Here is a 22654-nt window from a genome sequence, read left to right as displayed (position 1 = left end):
CAGGAGTGAGTTAACGTAACAGGAGTGAGTAGAGTCCTCTGTTTTGATGATTTTATACTGTAAATATTATTTCTCTTTCCACCTCATTTGCTGTGAAGTACTACTAGCATATAGTACATCACTTCAACATAGAAATCTAATGCACACACAGTCATGTACACTCTCTCTCGTGCACACACATATAGACACTCATTCCTGTTACCTGTTCCTCATTCCTGTTATGAAATAGTTCATTCCTGTTACCAAGTGTTCATTCCTGTTACTATTATTTATTTATTTTCTAAAAAAATAAAGTTAAACCACTTTTTTAATCAGTTTTGTTTGGTCCATCATTTATAAAATTGTTTAATAAATTAAATTATTAAAAAAAATTATAAACTTGAGGCTTCGGCCTTCTTTAAAATGAAAAAATGGCTTTGTGTTTTTTATTAAAATACACTTTGCCTTAATATAGTGATTTTTTTGTCACAAATATCAGTTATTTGAACATATAACCAACAATATCTTTAAAATAAACACTTTCTTGTGGGGAAAACAAAGGAATAATTGACATGCTTTTAAACATGCTTTTTTTTAATGTCACATGAGTTTCGGTAACAGGACTGTGAAAACATGCATCCATCTTCTGCTTAGAAACCTTGTAAAAAATTAAATAAAGTAGCCTGAGATTGACCAGTACACATTTTGAATAGGTAAATATTTGAGTATTAGATTCAGTGTTGAAAAAAATCCAAAAATTAAGTTTAATTTTTAAGAGTTACAACAAGCAAATGTCACCCATTCGGTGGAATGGCCCTTAAAACATTTGCGTGAAGGAGAGCATGATCATATAACCCAAAGGATGACAGAAAGAACAGACGCTGCGATAAATATTTTAATACGTTAAAGCTGGACAAATTAATCGCATGCGTTTACTTTGACAGCACTAACGTTAGGCTACTTGTTGTAGATTGCTGACAGAAAATGCTGCGGTTTAAAGTGGACTCGTTTTCATGGTAGGCCTACACAGAATGTGTTTTTTTTTTTTGTAAGCTACACAGAATATTTAATTAAATATTCAAATGAAATATTTAGCCAAGTCTGAAGTTACCAAGGAGCAGCATATGTTAACGTTAGCTCAGTTATCAACAGGTGTAGACAGAAAAGATGATTATCCTGACCTGAGCTAATTTACTGAACCAACTCACACCTCTCCTTTCTTTCTTTTCATCCATGATGACATTAAAGTCACGTACCGTTACCTGTTGTTTCTGGCGTTTCATCGCTGTCTGTGCTGCAACCGCTAAGTAACTCGCTCATTAGAACATTCAGTGAGCTATTTTACACAGGCTCGGTCCTGCTCCGAGTCCTCCGTGTCAATGACGGCGTGCGGTTAAACATCATAACAAACGAATTTGAGTGGGGGTGGGGAGGACAACGGGATTTTGGAAAGTGTCCCCATAGGAAATTACGCCCGTGCAGGAGGACATCATCCAAAGCTTCATGAACTAGCGCTCCTTTCCCCCACAACGTTAACGTGACGTATAAATCTCAATCACACTGTGTTGCCAGGCCCCGCCCTGCTCTGCTTCTGATAGGCTTGTAACGTTAGTAGAGCTGCGTTTCTTTCATATGATTGGTAGGTGAAATCAATTGACTCGAAAATATTAAACCGCATGCAAGATTCAAATTTATTTATTTTTCTTCCTCACGGCCGCACGCCGGAGATCCGGCACGGTGCCGGAATACTTTAAGCCCTGGGTGAAGGTGGGAACGGTGGTCAGCTGATTCATCAGAATAAAGCCGCAGAATGAGAACCGCTGTGTTGAGATGGCAGTAGGATGTGGGGTTCACCGCCTGTAAGAATAAAGCTTTGTTTCATGTGTTGTTGACTTGTGTGTGTGTGTGTGTGTGTGTGTATATATATATATATATTGTTACTTTTTTTAATCTTTTACTCATTTATTCATGTTTCTTCATTTATTCATGTTTCTTATTGTTGTCAGTAAATAACATAATTTCATTAAATAATGCATTAATTCATTGCTTGACTGAAAATTGAGATGTGTTCACTGCAATTATCTAGTGTAGTTATGCATAGCTGTGTCATATGACAAAAGAAATTACATTTATCTTGTTTTACTAAAATATATAATTTTCAGTAAAAAAAAAAAAGTAATAAGTATTGGTCAGCATTTATCATTATTATTATGCATAAGTGTTGGGGAGGGCTAGCAATGCAATTCATTTTGGGGTAATCTTAATTTTTAAGGAGTGATGCTTACATTTTCACAGAATAAAATCAACAGTTTTATTCAAAGGCGAGATCTTCGCACGGCTGCCCGTCTCCTTTGTACAGACACTACAAACTATGAGGAAAACCATTCTACGTAGGGCTGACGCTCATATCATTTTGTTATTGCAGAACTTAGTTACATAAAGATCAGGGAAAGATACCATGGTTGTATCTTTCAACACTGAACAATCATAATGAAAAAACAACAAATAAAAAAACACAGAAAACATAAATAGTATGGGTTTGCGTACATCATAATATAAGATTATATACACGGGGAAAAAGCTCAATGACGAGGTTAAATATCTTTGAATCATCATCATAATACATAAAGAAAATGCATTTTTTTTGTTTGCTATTTATAAGCCTGAGGGATAAAATGACAGTTAAATTGAACAAGAAAAGAGGAAAACAATGGAGATTTAAGCCACTTTTGCTTGTGGGCGAACATTTTTGCTCATAAAATTAAGAAATTTAACAACATATTCAAGAGATGACGATTTGGGGGTTTCGTAATATAAAAGATAAAACTGTGGGTCACATTAGTGGGTTAAAAATATAATAACTTAAATCAACCCATAATTTAAAGTCTCTCAGCTGAATAACGCTCTTGCTTTTAATCTAGACACCTTTGCTTCCCTGAGGTCCCGCGAGGTTACTTTTGCTCGCACTGCTCCATGTTATAATGACAATCTGCGCACTAAGAAGGCTGCCTGTCGGAAAATGGAGCGAAAATGGCATCTCACTGGCTTGAATGTTCATTATCTAGCCTGGAAGGACCTTCTAAGTGACTACAGAGCATTAATTGAGATTGAAAGATCTTCGTATTTTTCCCTAGACTATTGAAAACAATCAAGAAAACCCAAGACATCTGTTTCAAACTATAAATAGACTGCTTCAAGTTAAAGCTGTTACTGCCATGCCACTGCTTCAAGTTAAAGCTGTTACTACCATGCCTGTTTCACAGCAGCTGTGTAACTCTTCTCTTCATTTCTTCAATTCAAAAATGTATAACGTTCTTAAACAAATTTCTGTCTCATCTGTTTCTACTCTTTCATTCCACTGTCCACCTGGGTTCACTGGTACTTTTCTAACCAACTTTCCTCCCCTTGATACTGAGACTCTTAAAAGGGAGGCATCTAGCATGAAATCTTCAACTTGCTTGCTTGATCCTATTCCCACATGCCTATTTAAATCTTGCTTCGATGTCCTGTGCCTGGCTGTTCTCAGTATTATGAACGACTCTTTGCAGACTGGGGATGTTCCAGCAGCATTAAAGATTGCTACGGTAACTCTAGTACCAAAAAATTAGAATGTTGCCCTGGATGATTTTAATAATTATTGTCCTATTTCAAACCTTCAGTTTCTGGCAAAAATACTTGAGCGTATTGTTGCCTCTCATTTGTGTAACCATCTCACGATTAATAACCTTTTTGAACCACTTCAGTCAGATTTCCGTAAATTTCACAGTACTGAGACGGCTTTGGTTAAAGTCACCAATGATTTGTTGATGGCTTCTGACTCTGGTGCAACATCTATTCTCATTCTTCTAGACTTAAGAGCCGCTTTTGACACTGTTGATCACAGTCTATTGCTTACACAACTTGAGAGAGTGTCTGGTGTGTCAGGGACAGTTTTGAAGTGGTTTAGATCCTATTTTACTGACCGTTCCCAGTTTATCTCAATGGGTGACCATAGGTCTGAGATTAGATCTGTTCTCACTGGTGTTCCTCAGGGGTCAGTTCTGGGCCCTTTACTTTTTAACATAATCTATCACCACTTGGCTATCTCTTGAGATCGCTCGGCCTCCATTATCATTTGTATGCCGACGATACGCAGATTTATTTACATTTAAAACCAGATGAGCGCCCCGACACTGATTTTCTTTCCAGCTGTATTACTGGATGAGTAATAATTTCCTGCGTATGAACAATGATAAAACTGAAGTTATGCTCATTGGTTCCCGTCACCAAACTTCCAAAGCTGTTTCTTCGTCTTTGACTCTTGATGGCTCTGTCTTGGGTATCCAGAGTAAATAGAGGAACCTTGGAGTTATTTTTGATGCTAATCTTTCATTTGATTCTTTCATTCAGAGTACTGTTAAAACATCTTTCTTCCATCTTAGAAACATCGCTAGATTGCGGTCGATGTTAACTTTTGCTGTAGCTGAAAAGCTGATAAATTCCTTCGTCGTCTCTCGGATAGACTATTGTAACGCCCTTTTAGCAGGAGTTTCTAAATCTACACTACACAAGCTTCAACATGTACAAAATTCTGCCGCCAGGATCTTAACTGGGTCCAGAATATGTAACCATATCACTCCGGTTTTGGAATCTTTGCATTGGCTCCCAGTCAGGTTCCGAGTCAATTTCAAGATTTTATCTTTGCATTGGCTCCCAGTCAGGTTCCGAGTCAATTTCAAGATTATAATGCTCAAATACAAATCTTTGCACGGCCTGGCTCAAAATTATCTAGCAGAACTGTTGTACCCCTACACTCCTAATCGCAGATTGCGCTCCTCACAATCGAGCATGCTGGTTGTTCCTAAAACTCGCTTAAAGTCTATGGGTGACAGGGCTTTCTCTTTCTATGCACCTGTCCTTTGGAATTCTCTACCTCTTGAACTTAGGGAAGCTCAGACTTATGCCATTTTTAAAGGTCAACTTAAGACATATTTTTTTAAACTTGCACTTTCCTGTTGATGTGTTTCTTGTTGCTTTTAACAATTGTTTATTATGTGTACAACGCTTTGAGAAGCTGCTTTTAAAGGCGCTTTATAAAATAAAGGTTATTATTATTATTACCTGCCCATAGACCCTCCCCTCGAAGAAATCGGAACAGAAGTGGTTGAAAGTGGACAAAAGAAATGGATTAAAATACCAGGTATAAATGGGTGTGTGTGTCTGCTTCGTCTACATGTGAAAATGTATTTCACTACCAGGTGTAAACAGGGCCTAAGATTTCCATGTTAATGAAGACTTTTCTCTGGTGTGAATTCTCATTTGCCTGTTAAGACTTTTTTTACAGTGAAACTTATTCCCTACTGTTGACAGGTGAAAAGGCTTTCTCTAGAGTGAATTCTCATGTGGACTTTAAGTTTCTTGTCTTGATCAAACCTCTTTCCACACTGAGGACATGTGTAAGGCTACTCTCCTTTGTGAATTCTCATGTGGATTTTAAGGTTCCCATCTTTATTAAAACTTTTTCCACATTTAGGACATGTGTAAGGCTTCTCTCCAGTGTGAATTCTCATATGGATTTTTAGGCTTCCATGTTGACTGAAACTCTTTCCACACTGAGGGCACGTGTAAGGCTTCTCTCCTTTGTGAATTCTCATGTGCCTGTTAAGGCTTCCTTTTTCAGTGAATTGGTTTCCACACTGTTTGCATGTGTAAGGCTTCTCTCCAGTGTGAACTCTCACATGATAATTAAAGTTTCCTTTTCGGTTGAAACTTTTTCCACACTGTTGACAGATGAAAGGCTTCTCTCCAGTGTGAATTTTTATGTGCCTGTTAAAGCTTCCTTTTTGAGTGAATCTGTTTCCACACTGTTGGCATGTGAAAGGGCTCTCTCCAGTATGAATTCTCATGTGGACTTTAAGGTTGCCCTCTTGATCAAAACTCTTTCCACACATAGGACATATGTAAGGCTTCTCTCCAGTGTGAATTCTGATGTGGATTTCAAGGCTTCCATGTTGACTGAAACTCTTTCCACACTGAGAGCATACGTAAGGCTTCTCTCCTTTGTGAATTCTCATGTGCCTGTTAAGGCTTCCTTTTTCAGTGAATCTGTTTCCACACTGTAGGCAAATGAAAGGCTTTTCTCCAGAATGAATTCTGATGTGAACTTTAAGTTTCCTGTCTTGATCAAAACTCTTTCCACACTGTTTGCATGTGTAAGGCTTCTCTCCAATGTGAATTCTCATGTGATAATTAAGGTGTCCTTTTCGGTTGAAACTTTTTCCACACTGTTGGCAGGTGAAAGGTTTCTCTCCAGTGTGAATTCTCATGTGCCTGTTAAAGCTTCCTTTATGAGTGAATCTGTTTCCACATTGTTGGCATTTTAAAGGGCACTCTCTAGTATGAATTCTCATGTGGACTTTAAGTTTCATGTCTTGATCAAAACTCTTTCCACACTGAGGGCATGTGTGCTCCCTCTTAGTGCATGTGGGCTCCTCTCCAGTGTGAAGTCTCATGTGGTCTTTAAGGTTAACATGTTGATTGAAACTTCTGTCTCTCTTACTTCCTGTCTTTTGAGCTTTTTCTCGCGAGGAAGTCTTTACAGTATGCGAGCAACTAAAAGACTTTTCTGCAGTTATGAAATCACGATGATTCACATATTGATCTTTTTCTTCCTTTACATTCAGTTCATGACTCTCTTCTTTCAGTGCCATCAGGTCTAAGAAAAAAAATAAAAAAATCCAAGTTTAATGGCACAAAGCAACAGACACAAACTAAAGCATCAATACCAACATACACAAAATCCTATACCCACTAAGCTACTGAAATAGGTGTTACAGATGATACATCTGAGAACCCCTTCTCAATATTAATAACTCTTCACTTTCTTTAAGACATGTCCCAAAAACTTTGACCCAGGAGATTTGTTTACTTATAGGCTGGTCTCAATCTCCCATTTTCTACATCTTCTAGGGGTTAAGGCACAAAAACTTTCAAGGGAATAAGAAAAGAGAACAAACTCCCTGCTCAACCATCAGACCAAAAACTCATCACACAGTTTGTGTACATGTAACACACATGTAATGATTTATTGAAAGAAAACTGGCATTATTTTTGTCAGAGGAAGCAGCAGATGTTTGTTATAAGTTTGGAATGACCCATCATGATGGTCCAAACGTTGCTGGCAGGTAAAGTTACAATTCTTAAGACAACATGTCAAGTCAAGTCACCATTTATATAGCGCTTTTAACAATATGAACTGTTTCAAAGCAGCTTTACAGTAATAATAGGAAATTAAAGTAACAGATTGTTTTGGCTTTACAGCAGCTCTAGAATAGAGTTATTGTCCAGCTAAAGTTAGTTCTGATCGATTCACTTCCGTTGCAAAGATTATTAGTTATTAACTTAGGGACCGCTTACACGACACCGTTTTAACAGAAAACCCTTAACGCACTCCGGCACGCTCATTAGCAGAATTATTTATCGCTTCCGAGTAGCCATGTGAACCGGATCTATTTTGACCACGTTTTATCTATACAGAGGTAAAGGGAAGGAGAAGGGGGCCTTCACAGTGGAGAGACTAGTTGACACTTCAGGACTGCGTTGTCGTCGTGTCCAGGCTCAGGTCCTTCATCAGATCTGGATACGGCCTGGATCCAGCGAACTGCGGTAAATCTCGGGATAAGCAGTGAGACTAATATTAGCATAGACACCATTCTTCTTATAATGTAACGTGTACATCAGGATTTATGGGGAGTGTTCCCGGTTCCAGCTGACCTAATCTATGCAGCCTAACATTGAATTATAGAAGTTTATAATATGTTATGTGTATGCTAGGTCAAAGAGATGTGTTTTTAGTCTAGATTTGAATTGACAGAGTGTGTCTGCTTCCCGGACAACGTTAGGAAGACTGTTCCAGAGTTTTGGTGCTAAATAGGAAAAGGATCTACCACCAGCAGTCGATTTTGATATTCTAGGTATTATCAACTGGTCTATATATAACTATAATGCGTTAAGAGCTCGCTCAAATACTGGGGAGCTAAACCATTTAGTGCTTTGTAAGTATTCAGCAATGTTTTTAAATTGATACAATGTTTAATAGGGAGCCAATGCAGTTTTGATTGAACCGGGCTAATATGGTCATACTTCCTGGTTCTAGTAAGAAATCTAGCTGCTGCGTTTTGGCTGTAGTTTATTAAGCGTGCAGGGCAACCACCCATAAGAACATTACAATAATCTAGCCTTGATGTCATGAACGCATGAACTAATTGTTCCGTATTTGTCATTGAGAGCATATGACGTAATTTAGATATATTTTTGAGTGCAAAGGAGCAACTGTCTAAAGTGCTGGAAAAGAGAGAGTCAAAAGTTTCTGTCGCAATATGGAGTTCTTCTAAGCTATCTGACGGCGGGGGCGGGTATAGATATATACATAGATGCCGCCTTGGCTACTGGAGTTCATTGGAACTAAACCGTAGCCAAGCGACATCTAGTGTATATATCTATACCCGCCCGCGGGCGGGTATAGGTGTATATACTAGATGTCGCCTTCGCTACTGCAGTTCATTGGAACGAAACCGTAGCCAAGGCGACATCTATGTATATATCTATACCCGCCCGCGCCGTCAGATCATTTGGACGTGTGCTGTTTTCAAGAGATAACAACGATATAAATACTGTTCGTTTTCTCACACAAACCGCTCGTTTCGTGTCTTAGGCCATCAATGTGTACTTATGATGGGGAATTGTTTCATTTGGATGATGGGGAATTGTTTTAATTTGGACTCTGTGCTTGTGTTTTGAGCCAGTGACCATCGACCTGCATTATATGACTGAGAGACAAGAACGGTTTGACCTAAAAATATCAAAATTGAAACTACTGCGGAAACAAAGACACCTACATCTTGGATGCCCTTGAGGTAAGCTAAAACATATCAAAAATTAATTTCAAAGTGAACTATCCCTTTAAGAAACGCGCCGTTTATTCCAAGCAAGCGGTCTCTTTTTTTCTGGGGCATGAGCGATGCCCCATTCACAAATGAATCACTCTTTTGAGTCGATTCTGTTCAAAGAAGTTGGCAAAACTGTCTAAATTGGTTTGCAAATCAGTTTGAATAATTTGTTCAGTAAATAATTGATGTTATTTAAGAACATCAAGAGTGTTGGATGAAATGGCCGTGGACCTACAGTCAATTAAAAGCAAATCTGCAAAATCATCCTATTGTTTTGCAGCAATGAAGATCTTTATTATTTGAACATCTGCATACTGTCTGTGAACGGTAGAGCTACACAGGTTGAGCTACATTCGATTTCATTCCATACAGGTAATACATTTTACATCCAAACAGATTATTACGCCACAATACCACTACTACAAAGTATGACATTACCAGTTTTTTGGACATATACCTTTATTTATACATTAAATAAGCTACCATTGTTCCCAGAGTATGAAATTAACAACAGCCAACCCGTGGTAATTTGTGGGTATTGCGCAGTGGCGGCGACCTGTTCGTCTTGAAACCGAACGCCTTTGCTTAGACACAGTTAACCAGTTAACAAATGCCTACAGAAATAAACATTTGATTACATTTTGGAGATCAGAAAGAAGAAGATCCGTCAATGTGCATTTGATCGTTGTTTGTGTTCAGATGTTCAGTAGCGGTCAGGAGCCCGAGCTTCTCCGTGTGGTTCCCTTTACATGCCTTTGAACGCAAAACTCTGGATGTTCACATTATTTCGACATTGTCTAATAATCCAAATGTAGTTGTATAAGTTATTATTATACAAACCAAAGGACATGCAATGATTTTCAGCCTACAGATGCCAGAAATAATGCTGGTCTCTTCTGTGTTTGTTGGAAAGATAGAAGATCTAACTATGATAATTATCATTTAAATTAAATGCCTAAAAAATAGAATTTCTAAATAATGTTACTGTAATATATATATATATATATATATATATATATATATATATATATATATATATATATATATATAAGTAATAAGGTACGAGAGGCTGTGCTGTATCGTGAATAAGTAACGGCTGAAGGGCGTTGCTTCGCGTCGTGCCTAACAACGCCCTTCAGCCGTTACTTATTCACGATACATCACTTGTCTCGAGTACCTTATTGCTTTTATAAAACAGTTACCACACAATATTAAAGTAAAAAAAAATATTAGTGCAACTTTCATGAAGTTAAATCAATAAAAGCATTCCTTCCGCTAGAAAAAAATAGTCCCTGACCGTGAACAACAACGTTCCAATGTGTAATATGCATGAAAGCTCAAATAAAAACAACAAACCGTTCTCAAACTTTGTCTCATTCTTTTTATTTTTTACAACACAATATTTGTGAAATTTCCTCACACAAATAGGCATAGCTTATCAGCATGAGAAAACGTTAATTTTTTTGTTTATTCCGTTATTTTCTCTCTGCACTAAACTAAATATTTACATAACCTAAATAAAAACACAAGGGCACATATTTTGATAGATAACAGTTAGGTCTTTAATCTATTTTATTAATGTTATTAATTTAGTTGCTAAAATGGTATACCATTATACCATGGTCACTTGCCAAATAACATTTTTAAAACATTAGTTTATATTTGATTTAGTTTTACAATCGAAATCTAAAGTTTTTACAAACAATAACTTGGTTTCCCTGGTTACACCTGACGGTTTATTTACTAGGTGTCCTCTATCACTTTTTAATGGACACCCTGCAGCCAATCAGAATTGAGTATTCACCCAGACCATGGTATAACATTAATTATTAATAACATTATAAGCAGACCTCAGAAAAGAAGAACCTATCATATTGGAGAAAAATTATGTAATGAATCATGTCACCTTTGCAATGCTCCTATTTTATAAAAACTGTTGTATTCTTGTTGCTGGTGGGATTCTCTCTGAAATTTGTCTGAGGTCCTCCAGCCGTGATTAAAGCATATTCAAAGGCATTGTCTGGAGTCTTTAGTTATTGCTGCACAGCAGGATAGTGGAACACTAGAGACCTTATTCCCAAACACTAAGGGACTTTCGCACCGGAGGAACCCTTTCATAGTTCTTAGAACTATTCGCGGAAGTTCGCACCGCAGGAACTAGGAACGATTTTAGTTCTATGAACTCCTTTTGGAGGAACTAATTTAGCTCCTAGTTCAGAGGAAGGGAAGTCGTGTTTATGACGGCATGTGCGTTCAAGTCACTTTTGTTGGAGTAAGATGGCGGTGTAATTTCTCTTAATTAATCATACAAAAATAGAGCAAGTTTCTTAAACTCTAGTTCTAGAAAATGAAGAACAAAGAAATGTGCATCAGGTGTGCTTTGTTTTTTTTATGTTTTTAATAATTTATGAAGCCACGTGCAAACTTTATTGTTACATATTACATTGTATAATAATGCCATCACATTCTGTGCAGGCAATTAGCTTACTTCACTGTAAATAGAAAAGTCTAGCAATATCACTGCTAAAAACCTTTAAGTATTGTGGTATTCTGCCATGTTTCTCAGTGACACACCCCAACTCGTAAAGATCAGGGCTTAGAGAAAATCCCAAGCTTCCCACTCGTATTTACAACATTGTGGTAGCGTTCATGTGCGCTCAACTTGTAAATACGATCTTAACAAGATGACTTGAACGCACCATAAACCAGCACTATAGGAACTACCAGTGACGTTAGTGTTCGCTGATTGGCTAAACGAAACACCAGTATCCGCCATTTTAAAAAAAAGCTGTGTAAACACAGATTATAGCCTATATATTTACTCTAAAAACTAACTCTACGAACATGGAAAACAGTGATAGATGGGCTTCTTAACCTTTACGCTGAGGAGAAAATCCAACGCGATTTTGAGGGGACCAAGCGAAACATAATTATGTATTTTTGCTCAGCTAGCAACACTGGACATCTACCACACGGCATACGCTAATAACTTTTCATTACTGTTTACTTTCCATGTATAACATTTCTATCTAATGATGTATTAGACAGGACTGTTAGACAGATCGTACAGTAATGAACACAGAGAATGCGAGCTGAGCAAACTGTTTGTTTGCTCAGGCTCTGGCGTTCTCAGCGGAGTCAAAATATAGGTCCGCCACACCGTCAAAATAAAAGTCACAACAATAAGCTCGGCATATGTCACTTCAGAGTTCCTACTGGTGGTGCAAATGCAACCAGGAAAACGATCCTTTGGGAACCATTAGTTCCTAGGGCTGGGCGATATGGCCAAAAAATCATATCTCTGTATTTTTTGGTTAAATAGCGATATACAATATATATCTCAGAACTTTATATCTTTTTCTATTTGGATAAAGAAAATCTGTATTTATTTAAAAAAAAAAAAAAAATTCACATCCTGCCCAATGATATCCTATAAACAATGTTGATATTGAAGGATATGGAAACAAAAATAGTGAATGTATAATGTAGGCTACGTAATATATTATGTGCAAAAAGGTGGTTAAAATCACATTACATTCTAACATTACAATAAAAAAATAAAATAATGCTTTTGTTTTTAAATTGACTAAAGGCTAAACTAAAAATGAAAATTAAAAACAAAAGCACAAACTAATTATATTAGCCTGCATTTGTTTACCCCATTATATTGGTCACTTTCATAAAAATATACTTGTAGGTTTAAAATTCCACAAATGGCACATTTATTTAGTCGGAATTATTGCGCTACTATTCTATTGTGCTCCGTCTGTTTCACAGAAGCTTCAAGCTTGAATTTTAGCGTAGATTCACTTGCAGAAGGCTCGTCCTCTCCTGACAGTGAAATGGATTGCTTTGGATTTCCTTCTACTACATTTTACTGAATTCCCGACCCCAAAGAGCACCTTCAAAAACACTTTTTGGACATTTTTTCTCTTTCCAGTGAAATGGACATATTTGTTTGACATTTTAACATTTACAGATGGAGAATATGCCTGTGAAATGTAAGTTAAAGCTCCAATATGTAACAATTTTGTAATAAAATTTCCGAAAATAACTTGCACAGTGTGATATATTTCCTCCAGTTGTGTACTTACAATATCTCAAAAGTCTTCAAAGATTTTTTATTTCAGAGAAATTCTGATTTTAAATAACTGTCCGTCCCGGAAAAGAAATGTCGCCTCTCAGTGACGCAATGTCCGCACTATCCTTTTTTTCCGGTGTGGACCATGTGATATTCCACCACACCGGATATTGTGGTTATAGCGTTATTGCCATAGACTGTATGGTTATAGCTGTTATGGATCACTATTACTCTTTGGCGAGTATTGAAGTGCCAACAAAACGAAAGCGTCCATATTCGGATACACGCAGACTGTGTGACAAACGGAGGAATAAAACCCGGATAAATATCGGCCAGGCGTTTTCGAGATGGAGAGAGCTGCGCGACAATGTTGGACTTGACAGAGACTCTGCTCTCGCGAGTGTATTGATAGACAGGTAAGCAAATACATTTTTTTTTTATTGTACAAGTAAAATAATAGTTACAGTAAAAATTATTTTAATAGATATGAATTAATGACAAATAGCTTTAAGTTGTAACGGGATAATATAGCATAACATTTCACGTTCCTTGCAGTTCATTAATTATGATGACATAAAATAATACGATCAGACATACATGTAATACAAAAACGAATAAATTACCTCATCCGTGATCATGATTCATTAATTCCATTTAGATACATCGCTAGATGGTGAAAACGCATTAAAAACGACATCTCCCATCGTCACCTCCTTCATAGCGTCATCAAGCTTCGCCTTTGTTATTGTTGGAAACTGCGCCCTCTTGTGGTCAAAATATTTTACATTTTGGAGCTTTAAGCACTGAGGAAAGCACCACATCTCAAATGCATTAAACAGCGCAAGTATTTATCTGTCAGTCAGCAACAGTATCTGACAGGGCAAGCTGCTTTAAACTTGTTAACTATATCTTACCAGTTATTTTTAAGCCCTTGATATAAGCTTGTGTCATGTTTAGGACAAATTGTACTATGTACTTTCACTGCAGCAGCTCACACTGCGTCCTCCGCTATTTTTCCAGATGTGCTCGTATCAAACTACTGTATCGATATGAACGGTATTGCCTTTCATCCATATGGTTCCAAAAAAATATATCGATATATCTTACAAACTCGATATACCGCCCAGCCCTACTAGTTCCTAGAACTAAATTCCTGTAGATTATATTTTATAGTTCGGTGCGAAAGCCCCTCTAGTGTTCGTAGGGGTCAAGATGTTGACCTACTCAGCCAACGTAGATTAGGAGATGCGCTAGAGGATAAATACTATTGAACGTTGATCATGAGACCTTTAGGGGCGTCGATTAGGATGAACATGAAATCATGCTTAAACCGATTGGCTTATTGCGATTATTTTTTAAGCGCAGCTTGTCATTGATTAGCTCTGTGATTAATAGTAAATGCTGCTCCATCTGAAAGCACTGAGTTCAAGTCGCTTATAACGTGAATTTGAAAAAGCAACACACGCCAAACATCTTTCCAAACTTGATAAGCATTTATGAACCTATAAATCAATCAAAGCATTTCAATCTATTTATTCAACTATAGATAGATGCCCATAGGGATTTCCTGGAATGATGTGCGTTATCGTACTCCTGCGGCTGAGCATATTTGGCGTGTGTGTGAGAGCGCCCTCTGGTGTTCAGATGGAGCAGCATTTACTACCGATCAGAGCCCTGCTGCACTGAAAAGCTTTGCAGAAAATAATCACAGCCTTTGCCAAATCGCGTGCGGTTTCATGTCGATTGATCATGCAGCCCAACTCTCAAATATTACTTATGATCCACTAGAAGTGTGTGGTGGTGTTTGTGTCTACAGAGACATTGCCCTGTGCCTGTAATATCTTGTTTTCCTCGTGACAACAAATAAACAGAAACAGACGTGACTGAATAAGTACGTGTCCTCTTTCTTTTGTGAAATAACGGTAAATACTACTTTATTTCTGTGCAACTAATGTGCAATCTTGACACAAATATATGTAGGCCTATTATGGTCAATGTATCACTTATTAGTGTAAAACTATGGTAAAACAGCAATGCTTGGGTTTTAAATCTTTATAAACAACAAAAATGCCAACAAACGGTCTTTTTTATCATGTTCGTTTAGCGATCTCGCTAGTTTCTAGTGATTTATTTGATTAGTTTTCTTATAAAACTTCCATTTGTTGGTGAAATGATGGGTTTGTGTGACATTGTCCCAGAGAGTCGTGTTACAGGCGGGAAATTTCACAGAAATGTAATTTTTGGGTGAACTAACCCTTGAAGTCATTAACTATTAGCGGAACTGTTTATTCATTTAAAAAAAAAAAAAGCTATTTATGCATGATAAACACAATATTTGAAAAAATAATAATAATAATAATTTAATAATTCTAAATAGCTCATCACTCATCTTCCTGCGGATATCTTGAATTGGTTGGGCTCCATGTGCAACTGATTTGTAAAACACGTGTGGCACAGGTTTTGATAAATACTGAGGTCCCAAAAGTGATCTTGCTGGGGGGGTTGGGGGGCATGCCCCCCCTGAGAAAATTTTTGATTTCCCCTATCTACATGTGCATTTTAAGTTTTTTGAAGGCCCCCCAAAAAATAATTTTAAGCATAACAGATTCTTAAACACGAGAATCAGTTTAAATGTTACAATGTATGATCCACACTACAAAATGCAGAGTGTTTATGCTTATTGTTGACAAAACAAAATCACATACGATATTCGAAACTGGAATAGCCTTAAATGAGAAATGTTTCAAGGATTATTTTGCATAGATGTTACATTTCAATCAAACGCCAATGCAATCCTTCTGTGTCTAGAGGCATATATGAGCATCAAAGGCCAGTTTCCGCAACTTGTTTCTTTCCTAAAGTAATCAATGTTTTTGGACTATGCTGACTATGTGAAGCATCGCGCTGGAATTCGCGCTCAGCAGTGAATCTGGTGTTTGAGTGCTGAAGCACCTCAGGAGAGAAGGTCGGTTATCGTCGCGATGTGAGAATCATTGGATCACAAAATTAGAGTTAATAGTAAATGTATATCAATGAATTTAATATAAGCAAATTTTCCATTGCACTATTGTTGATGTGTTTTCATTAATAATAATGAAACAAGCATTTGTTCTTAAATCCAAAAACCTTTCATTTATCTGTTACAACGCGGGTATAGAGCTGGTTAGTCCCGCCCCTTCCGCTAACCCCACTGGACCTCTAGGTTGAAAAATTGTCAATGCAAGTGAATGTGAGAAAATAATTATTTTCTGGTCCCGTTTGAATTTTGCCATGAATGTGAACATATGTTGTCTGTGAATTTTTAATATAATTTTTCATGTAAAGAATGCTACAATTTAGCGGGTAGAAGTTTGATACAGTTAGACTTTGTGTGAGAGCACTTTGTGGACTACAACTCTTCGCTGCTTTCGACGGGAATCTGAAGAAAGAACAGCCCATTTGGTTTGAATGGTGACATTTGGGTACAAAACACACAGGTATCTCGATCTGTCTCCATAGATTATCGCAGCATTAGCACCGTGATTTGACAAGTGGAGGGAAAATGTGTTATGGGGTGACGTCACATAGGCGACATGTAGTCTTTCTCGTTATATCTTTTCCACAACTGCTAGTCAAAGAATCATACAATATACTGTCAAACTCGTAACATGAAAAATTCACAGACAACATATGTTCACATTCATGGCACAATTCAAACGGGACCAGAAAATAATTATTTTCTCACATTCACTTGCATTGACGATTTTTCAACCTAGAGGTCCACTTGGGGTTTTACGGATGGGCGGGACTTACCAGCTCTATACCATATCATCATCAGTCTTATTAATTCTGTTAATAAAAGTTCTATGAGTTTGTTAAAAAGCCTACTTTTTTTTATTAAGAATAATATAGAATCAACATTAAACATTATTTTTGTTCCAAAGATCTAACGTCATTGACAAATATATTTTCTTGTAAAATATGCGATATCGGTAACACTATAGTGTTGTCACAAGGTTATTAATTAAACCATTACATAAACACAGCTAATATTCCTGTAATATTCCAAAGCACAATCTCCAAACACAACTGCAGACTGCATGGCGACAGCTCATAAAAATCAACCCAAAGACTATGACCTTCACTGACGAGTGCGCGCTGTGCCGTCATGAGACAATTGTCGCTTGTTTTCATGGCTTAGGCTACTTATTAGGCAACTATGTTTCAAACAAATTTTAATTAATAGACAAATTAATAACATGAATTTTATTTCTTTTTTTTTGTTAAGACATTTTGTATTTTATTTTTAACTGCACCCCCCCAGAAGCCTTTTTTTCCCTTGGTTGAACATTATTAAAGTTAGAGCTTATTTAGAGAAATCAGCCGGATGGCTTAGTGCAGGTGCTAATGGATGCTATGATGTATCTCGTAAATTACCCCACTAATAATGCCCAGAATGGTACCAAACTTATACAGTACTACAAATAGATTCTATACTCATAAAAGTCAAATCATCAAGCACAGATACAGATAGAGGGTGTTAACTTAGAAAGAGTACATGAAAATAAATTTCTTGGAGTGATCATAGATGAAAAGATCTGCTGGAAGCCTCACATAAAATACATCAAAAACAAACTGTCCAGAAGGCATTGTAGTTCTAGCAAGAGCTAAGCATACTGGATCTTAAATCTCTTCGTATCCTGTACTGCTCATTATTGTTACCTTATTTGAACTACTGTGTAGAGGTTTGGGGAAGCACTTACCAACATTCACTACAGCCACTAGTCATAATGCAAAAAAGAGCTATGAGAATCATTCATAATGTCGGATTTCGGGAACACACAAATTCATTATTTTTGCAGTCTAGATTATTAAAATACCACGATCAAATTGAAGATCAAATTGCAGTATTCATGTTCAAAGTAAGAAATAGGTTATTGCCAGGGAATATACAAAAGATGCTCTCTGAGAGGGAGGGAGGGAGGGTACAACTTAAGGGGAAGGGGGAATTTTAAGACTAATAGATTTAGAACAACAAGGAAAAGATTATGTTTATCAATTTGCGGAGTTAAATTGTGGAATAAACTAGATGAAAACTTAAAGCAATGCCCTAACATATTCCTCTTCAAAAAAAATTATAAAGAAAAGATTTTCAAGAAGTATCAAGAAGCACTGTAGTGAAAGTAGGAGTGCTCCTTTGTTATGATTTAAATACTTATTAGTGGTCACTGATGTATGTATATGTATATGTATATGTATATGTGTATATATATGTGTGTGCATAAGTGTGTATGTGTATGTATATGTGCATAGATGCAATTAACAAAATAATAATAATAACATAAAAAATTGTTAATTAAAGGAATGTAAGAATTAAAGGGGTAGGAGTACATAAGTTTAGCTTCTTCCTACTCCTTTTCGTACATGAGATAGAAGTATGTTCACACAGGAAAGTAATGTTCTTTGTTTACGGCTTTATCTGTTTTTGTTTTTGTTTCTCGTTTTTTTTTTTTTTTTTTTTTTAAATGCTTTGAACATTATTGTATTTTATTTTATAGCCTATATTCTTCTCTCATGTTCGAAATAAAGATTTCAATCAATCAATCAATAAAACGAGGCATTGGAAAGTTTGTAAGTACATCAGGAGTTTATTTAAATAACACTTGTCTGTTAATGTTCAACCAAGGGAAAAAAGGCTTCTGGGGGGGTGTCTGGATCGAGGTCATGGTGCAAAGGATCCTAGGTTGATTTTACTCCGAACCATCCCTTTAATAAGGATCAAATGACTGATTTCAGCTTTGAGAATGAAACCAACCTGTTTGTTCCTCAGTGAATGTTTCTTCTTTTACAATCTTCATGTCTTCACTCTCCTCTTTAATAAACGCCATCTTTATAATAGTGTGTCACGTGGATCTCAGTCGCTTAACCATAAGTTTTTATCTGTATTTGGACAATCTGTAATGTTTAAGATGATAATAATTAACAGACAGAAAAATAAATCCAAACTAAATCTCTGAGTGTGTCCCACTCAGCTCTAGTTGAGTTCACTGGTAAGAGTCAGTCAGAGTGAGAGTTCATGGACTGAACAACAGCAACAACAAATTAATAAAAGAACACACATTTTACAAACACTTTACATTTAGTTTAATATTATTGAATGGTCTGTAGATTATATTTAATAGATTCAACAACATTTGCAGTTGGCTTGTTAAAGTTGTCATTCCACGTTTGTTTTACATTTTTACACTGATTTGATGAGCATCGTCAGCGCGCGGCGATTCGAATCACTGAATCATTGTGCAAAAACATATGGTTCAGTTAACTCGGATTATCAAAAAAGTTCAGTTTCTCCAAACAATAATAACAATTCGTTGTTGCCAAGTATTGATGGAAAAATGCAAAAAAGATCTGCACTCTAAAAATACTTTATTTACAAACAGGAGATAAAGGTTATACAAACGTTTCGGCTCTTTGCCTTTGTCAGTGTCTTTAACTCCTGTTTGTAAAAAATAAAGTATTTTTAGAGTGCAGACCTTTTATGCATTTTTGTTCTGATATATGGGTCTCAGCACCTAATTAGATGGGAGAGCGCGGTGAATGTTTTGATTGAATTATTGATAGAAGAAATGAGACGCACCTACTGTTACAAATGCATGGATGTACTTTACTCACAATCACAAAACGTTCATTTATGTTATTTATTACATTATTACACTGCTACAATACGTAATAATTAATTTCACAGCTTTCACAGCTCTCTATAAAATTTTCTGAACGGTTTATATTGGTTTTAAACACTGTAAATGGTTAAAAACACAAACCTTTCTTCACCCGAATCACAGACGCAGGAGCGCGCGGCGCAACCTTATGACATCACATCTCCAGACCAAAGTAAAAGTCATTTTCAAACGCTAAAAAGTATAGAAATTCACATTAAGAAAACACATTTAAATTATTAGATGAATTACTAATTTAAGGTTTGAATCACAGATTCGCAAAGCTATCAATATCGTTTAACATTTTGCAAAGTGTAAAATGCAATTATAATACTCAACTGCAAAGTATTTGTGATATTCTCAATCACAGAAAAAGTCAAGTATCTTGTTCATCATATAACAAAGGCTGGGAAATATCGTTTAAATGTTTTAAACTCATTAAGAATTTGTTGATCAAAATTAAATGCATGGTTGCAAAGAGATCTAATTATTTAATTTATTAACTAAAACAGTATCCTTATCACAAAATATAGGGGAAGGTGGGGTGAGTTGTGCCAGTTTTTACTCAAAGTGACTTTAAAGTGAGGCCATGACAGTAATGCCTTCAACTTAAGGATGTACATATATTTCAGGATGTGGTGCATCCCTTAGAACAATAACTTTGGAGTAAATTGTGCCAGTGATTTCTGAAGTAAAACAGAACATTTTAATGTTATGAACGGTAATGCTACATGAAAGCAAGACAAATTCAATACAAAATTACTCATTTAAGGTTTATTTAGATATTGCCACCCTATAAATCGTTGGAATAAGTCATATTTGTAGTTTTTGGGAAAACACAAAAAACTTAAATACCCAATATATGATATTTGTCAATAATTTCAGGCAAAAGGGCTTAAAGCAACAACATGGAACTTTTCCTCTGCGGTCGCCCTACAGGTTGGAAGCGGAATTGTCCATTACCGCTGTCGTAAAATGATTTACGGTTACTGTATATGAAGCATGCAGGTTTTTTTTCATATGGGCAATGATAATATTATTAATCTTCCCCCTTTCATAATTTATACATGTTTAGTAGACTAAACATTTTAACTCAAACATTTGCGATTTGCATGTCGCAATGCTCAAATCTGAACGAGAATGATAGCGACAGCATCCTAACCATCTAAAACTACCATGTTAGTGTTTACTAGCTACCAGATTGATAATTCGCTCATCTACTAGCTGATTCATGAAGATAAATAAATGGAGGATCAGATAGTTTCCATAACGTAGCCAGGCAGACAACAGATTAGAAAAACTAAAGATAGTATGCAAGCAATTTACAGTTACTTACTAGTTCAACAGCATGACGGCCAAGTCAGCATCGGTCTGGTAAACACTCCTCCATAAGCTCACGCCAGCGAGCAAACGCTCGACCAATATTGATCCTCGTCCTGCCTTTCAGTTTATCACTCTCCCTTTTCCTCTTCCGACCCTACTCCGACAAAACCTTGGACTTCTTACGTTTCGCTGCTGCTTCAGCCATGACGAAAACAGACGTACGAAAACAAACGCGCTGGTTGGCCACATTTGAGGAAGTGGTGGGCAAAGTGACGTATGCCGTAAAGCAGTCGAATTTTGTAGTTCTTTTTGAGGGCTGGTTACTACCCGCACCCTGAAGTTACATAGTGCCAGTAAAAGCGATACAGACCCCGTCAGGCTCTGGCAGACGTCTCATTCAACCTATTGTAAGTCGATGTACTATCACAAGGGTCTTGGAAATATATTATGAAGGTTGAAAAGTTACATGTTGTTACTTTAACATCCTATTGTAACTTAGGCCACTTAATGACTTAATAAAACTTTTCTTAAATAACATAGTGCAAACTCAAAACTGAAATCAGTGTTAGCTAAATTAAACAAATGGCAGGTAAGCCTAAGTCAAACACTGATGAGGCATGCCCGTCTCCTCACTTCTCCAGATTATCCCCTGTGAGTATGTAGGTCTAGGTGGTCTGGATATGGCCTACTACTTAACATACGACTTGTCAATGCTGCAGGGGAATATAAACTTCTGCTCCCTTCTGACTGTACCACCAAGTTTTTGGGGTGTGGGTAGTTTCTTGAGCACATCACCTCTAGGGATGACTCCTTCATCATTTTCTTTAAATGTAAAGATGGCTTTCCATCCACAGACTTCTTGCAACTTTGCAATAAAAACTTTGCGCTGATGTCTGCAACCTCAACATTCTCCACCAATCCAACGTAGTTATAGGATTTGGTTTTACTAGCAAAGCTCACAATGACAAAGTCACCAGCAGACAGATCCTTGTCACCATCATCATTCTGGATATCTGAACTATCATAATCGCTGGTGTTGTTAAGTGGAATGGAATGGTCACTCTGTTCTGAGCTACTGTAGACAGTCACTTTCTTTTTGGGTTTGGACACTTTCAGAGTCCCTCTCTTCTTATATTCATTCATTTTCTGTTTTTCAGCCCTTTTATTTTCTCTGTTGTGTGTGTTCTCCAGGTCATCTTCTGCTTCATCGTCAGTGGTGTCATCAAGTGGAAGGCCCATGATGCTTTCTTCTGAGCTACTGTGCACAACCTTTTTCTTTATGATTTTGCTTTTATTTGAGCCTTTCAGAGCCCATTTCTTCTGCCTTTCATTCTTTTCCTTTTCAGCCTTTTTATCTTGTTTTTCTTTGTGTGCCTTCACCAGCTCCATCTTCTCAGGTGTGTCGGTCACGATTCTTGTTTTTTACTTTCTCAACATTCTGGGCCTTCTTGCTGTGGCTTTTGGCAAGGGAAGTATGACTTTTGGAGACACATAACTCCCATGGGCACCAGAACCCAGTTTCATCACTTGACAAGTGCTCAGGATTTGGTCCCGGAAGAGTGGCAGGTGGCTCCCCTGGGTCTGGACCTGCTTCAAGACCTGTGGTATGGGTTGGCTCCTCATGTGAAGGTCCAGGCGGGTCAGCAGTA

The 22654-nt window shown here is 36.9% G+C and overlaps 1 protein-coding gene across 1 annotated transcript; it reads right to left on the bottom strand.

Moving 5' to 3' along the window:
* Positions 1-5354: 5354 nt before the first annotated feature.
* LOC308690196 (uncharacterized protein) lies at positions 5355-18922 on the bottom strand. Its single transcript, XM_081364533.1, has 2 exons — positions 18782-18922; positions 5355-6673 (listed from the first exon to the last, which is right to left on the bottom strand). Exons 1-2 carry the CDS (start codon positions 18852-18854, stop codon positions 5421-5423), a joined length of 1326 nt encoding a protein of 441 aa, XP_081220659.1. The 5' UTR covers positions 18855-18922; the 3' UTR covers positions 5355-5420.
* Positions 18923-22654: the final 3732 nt, after the last annotated feature.

The sequence above is a fragment of the Scardinius erythrophthalmus genome, assembly GCF_964197995.2.
Source record: "Scardinius erythrophthalmus genome assembly, chromosome: 4".
NCBI lineage: Eukaryota > Metazoa > Chordata > Actinopteri > Cypriniformes > Leuciscidae > Scardinius > Scardinius erythrophthalmus.
This window is presented reverse-complemented; position numbering and strand designations above follow the sequence as displayed.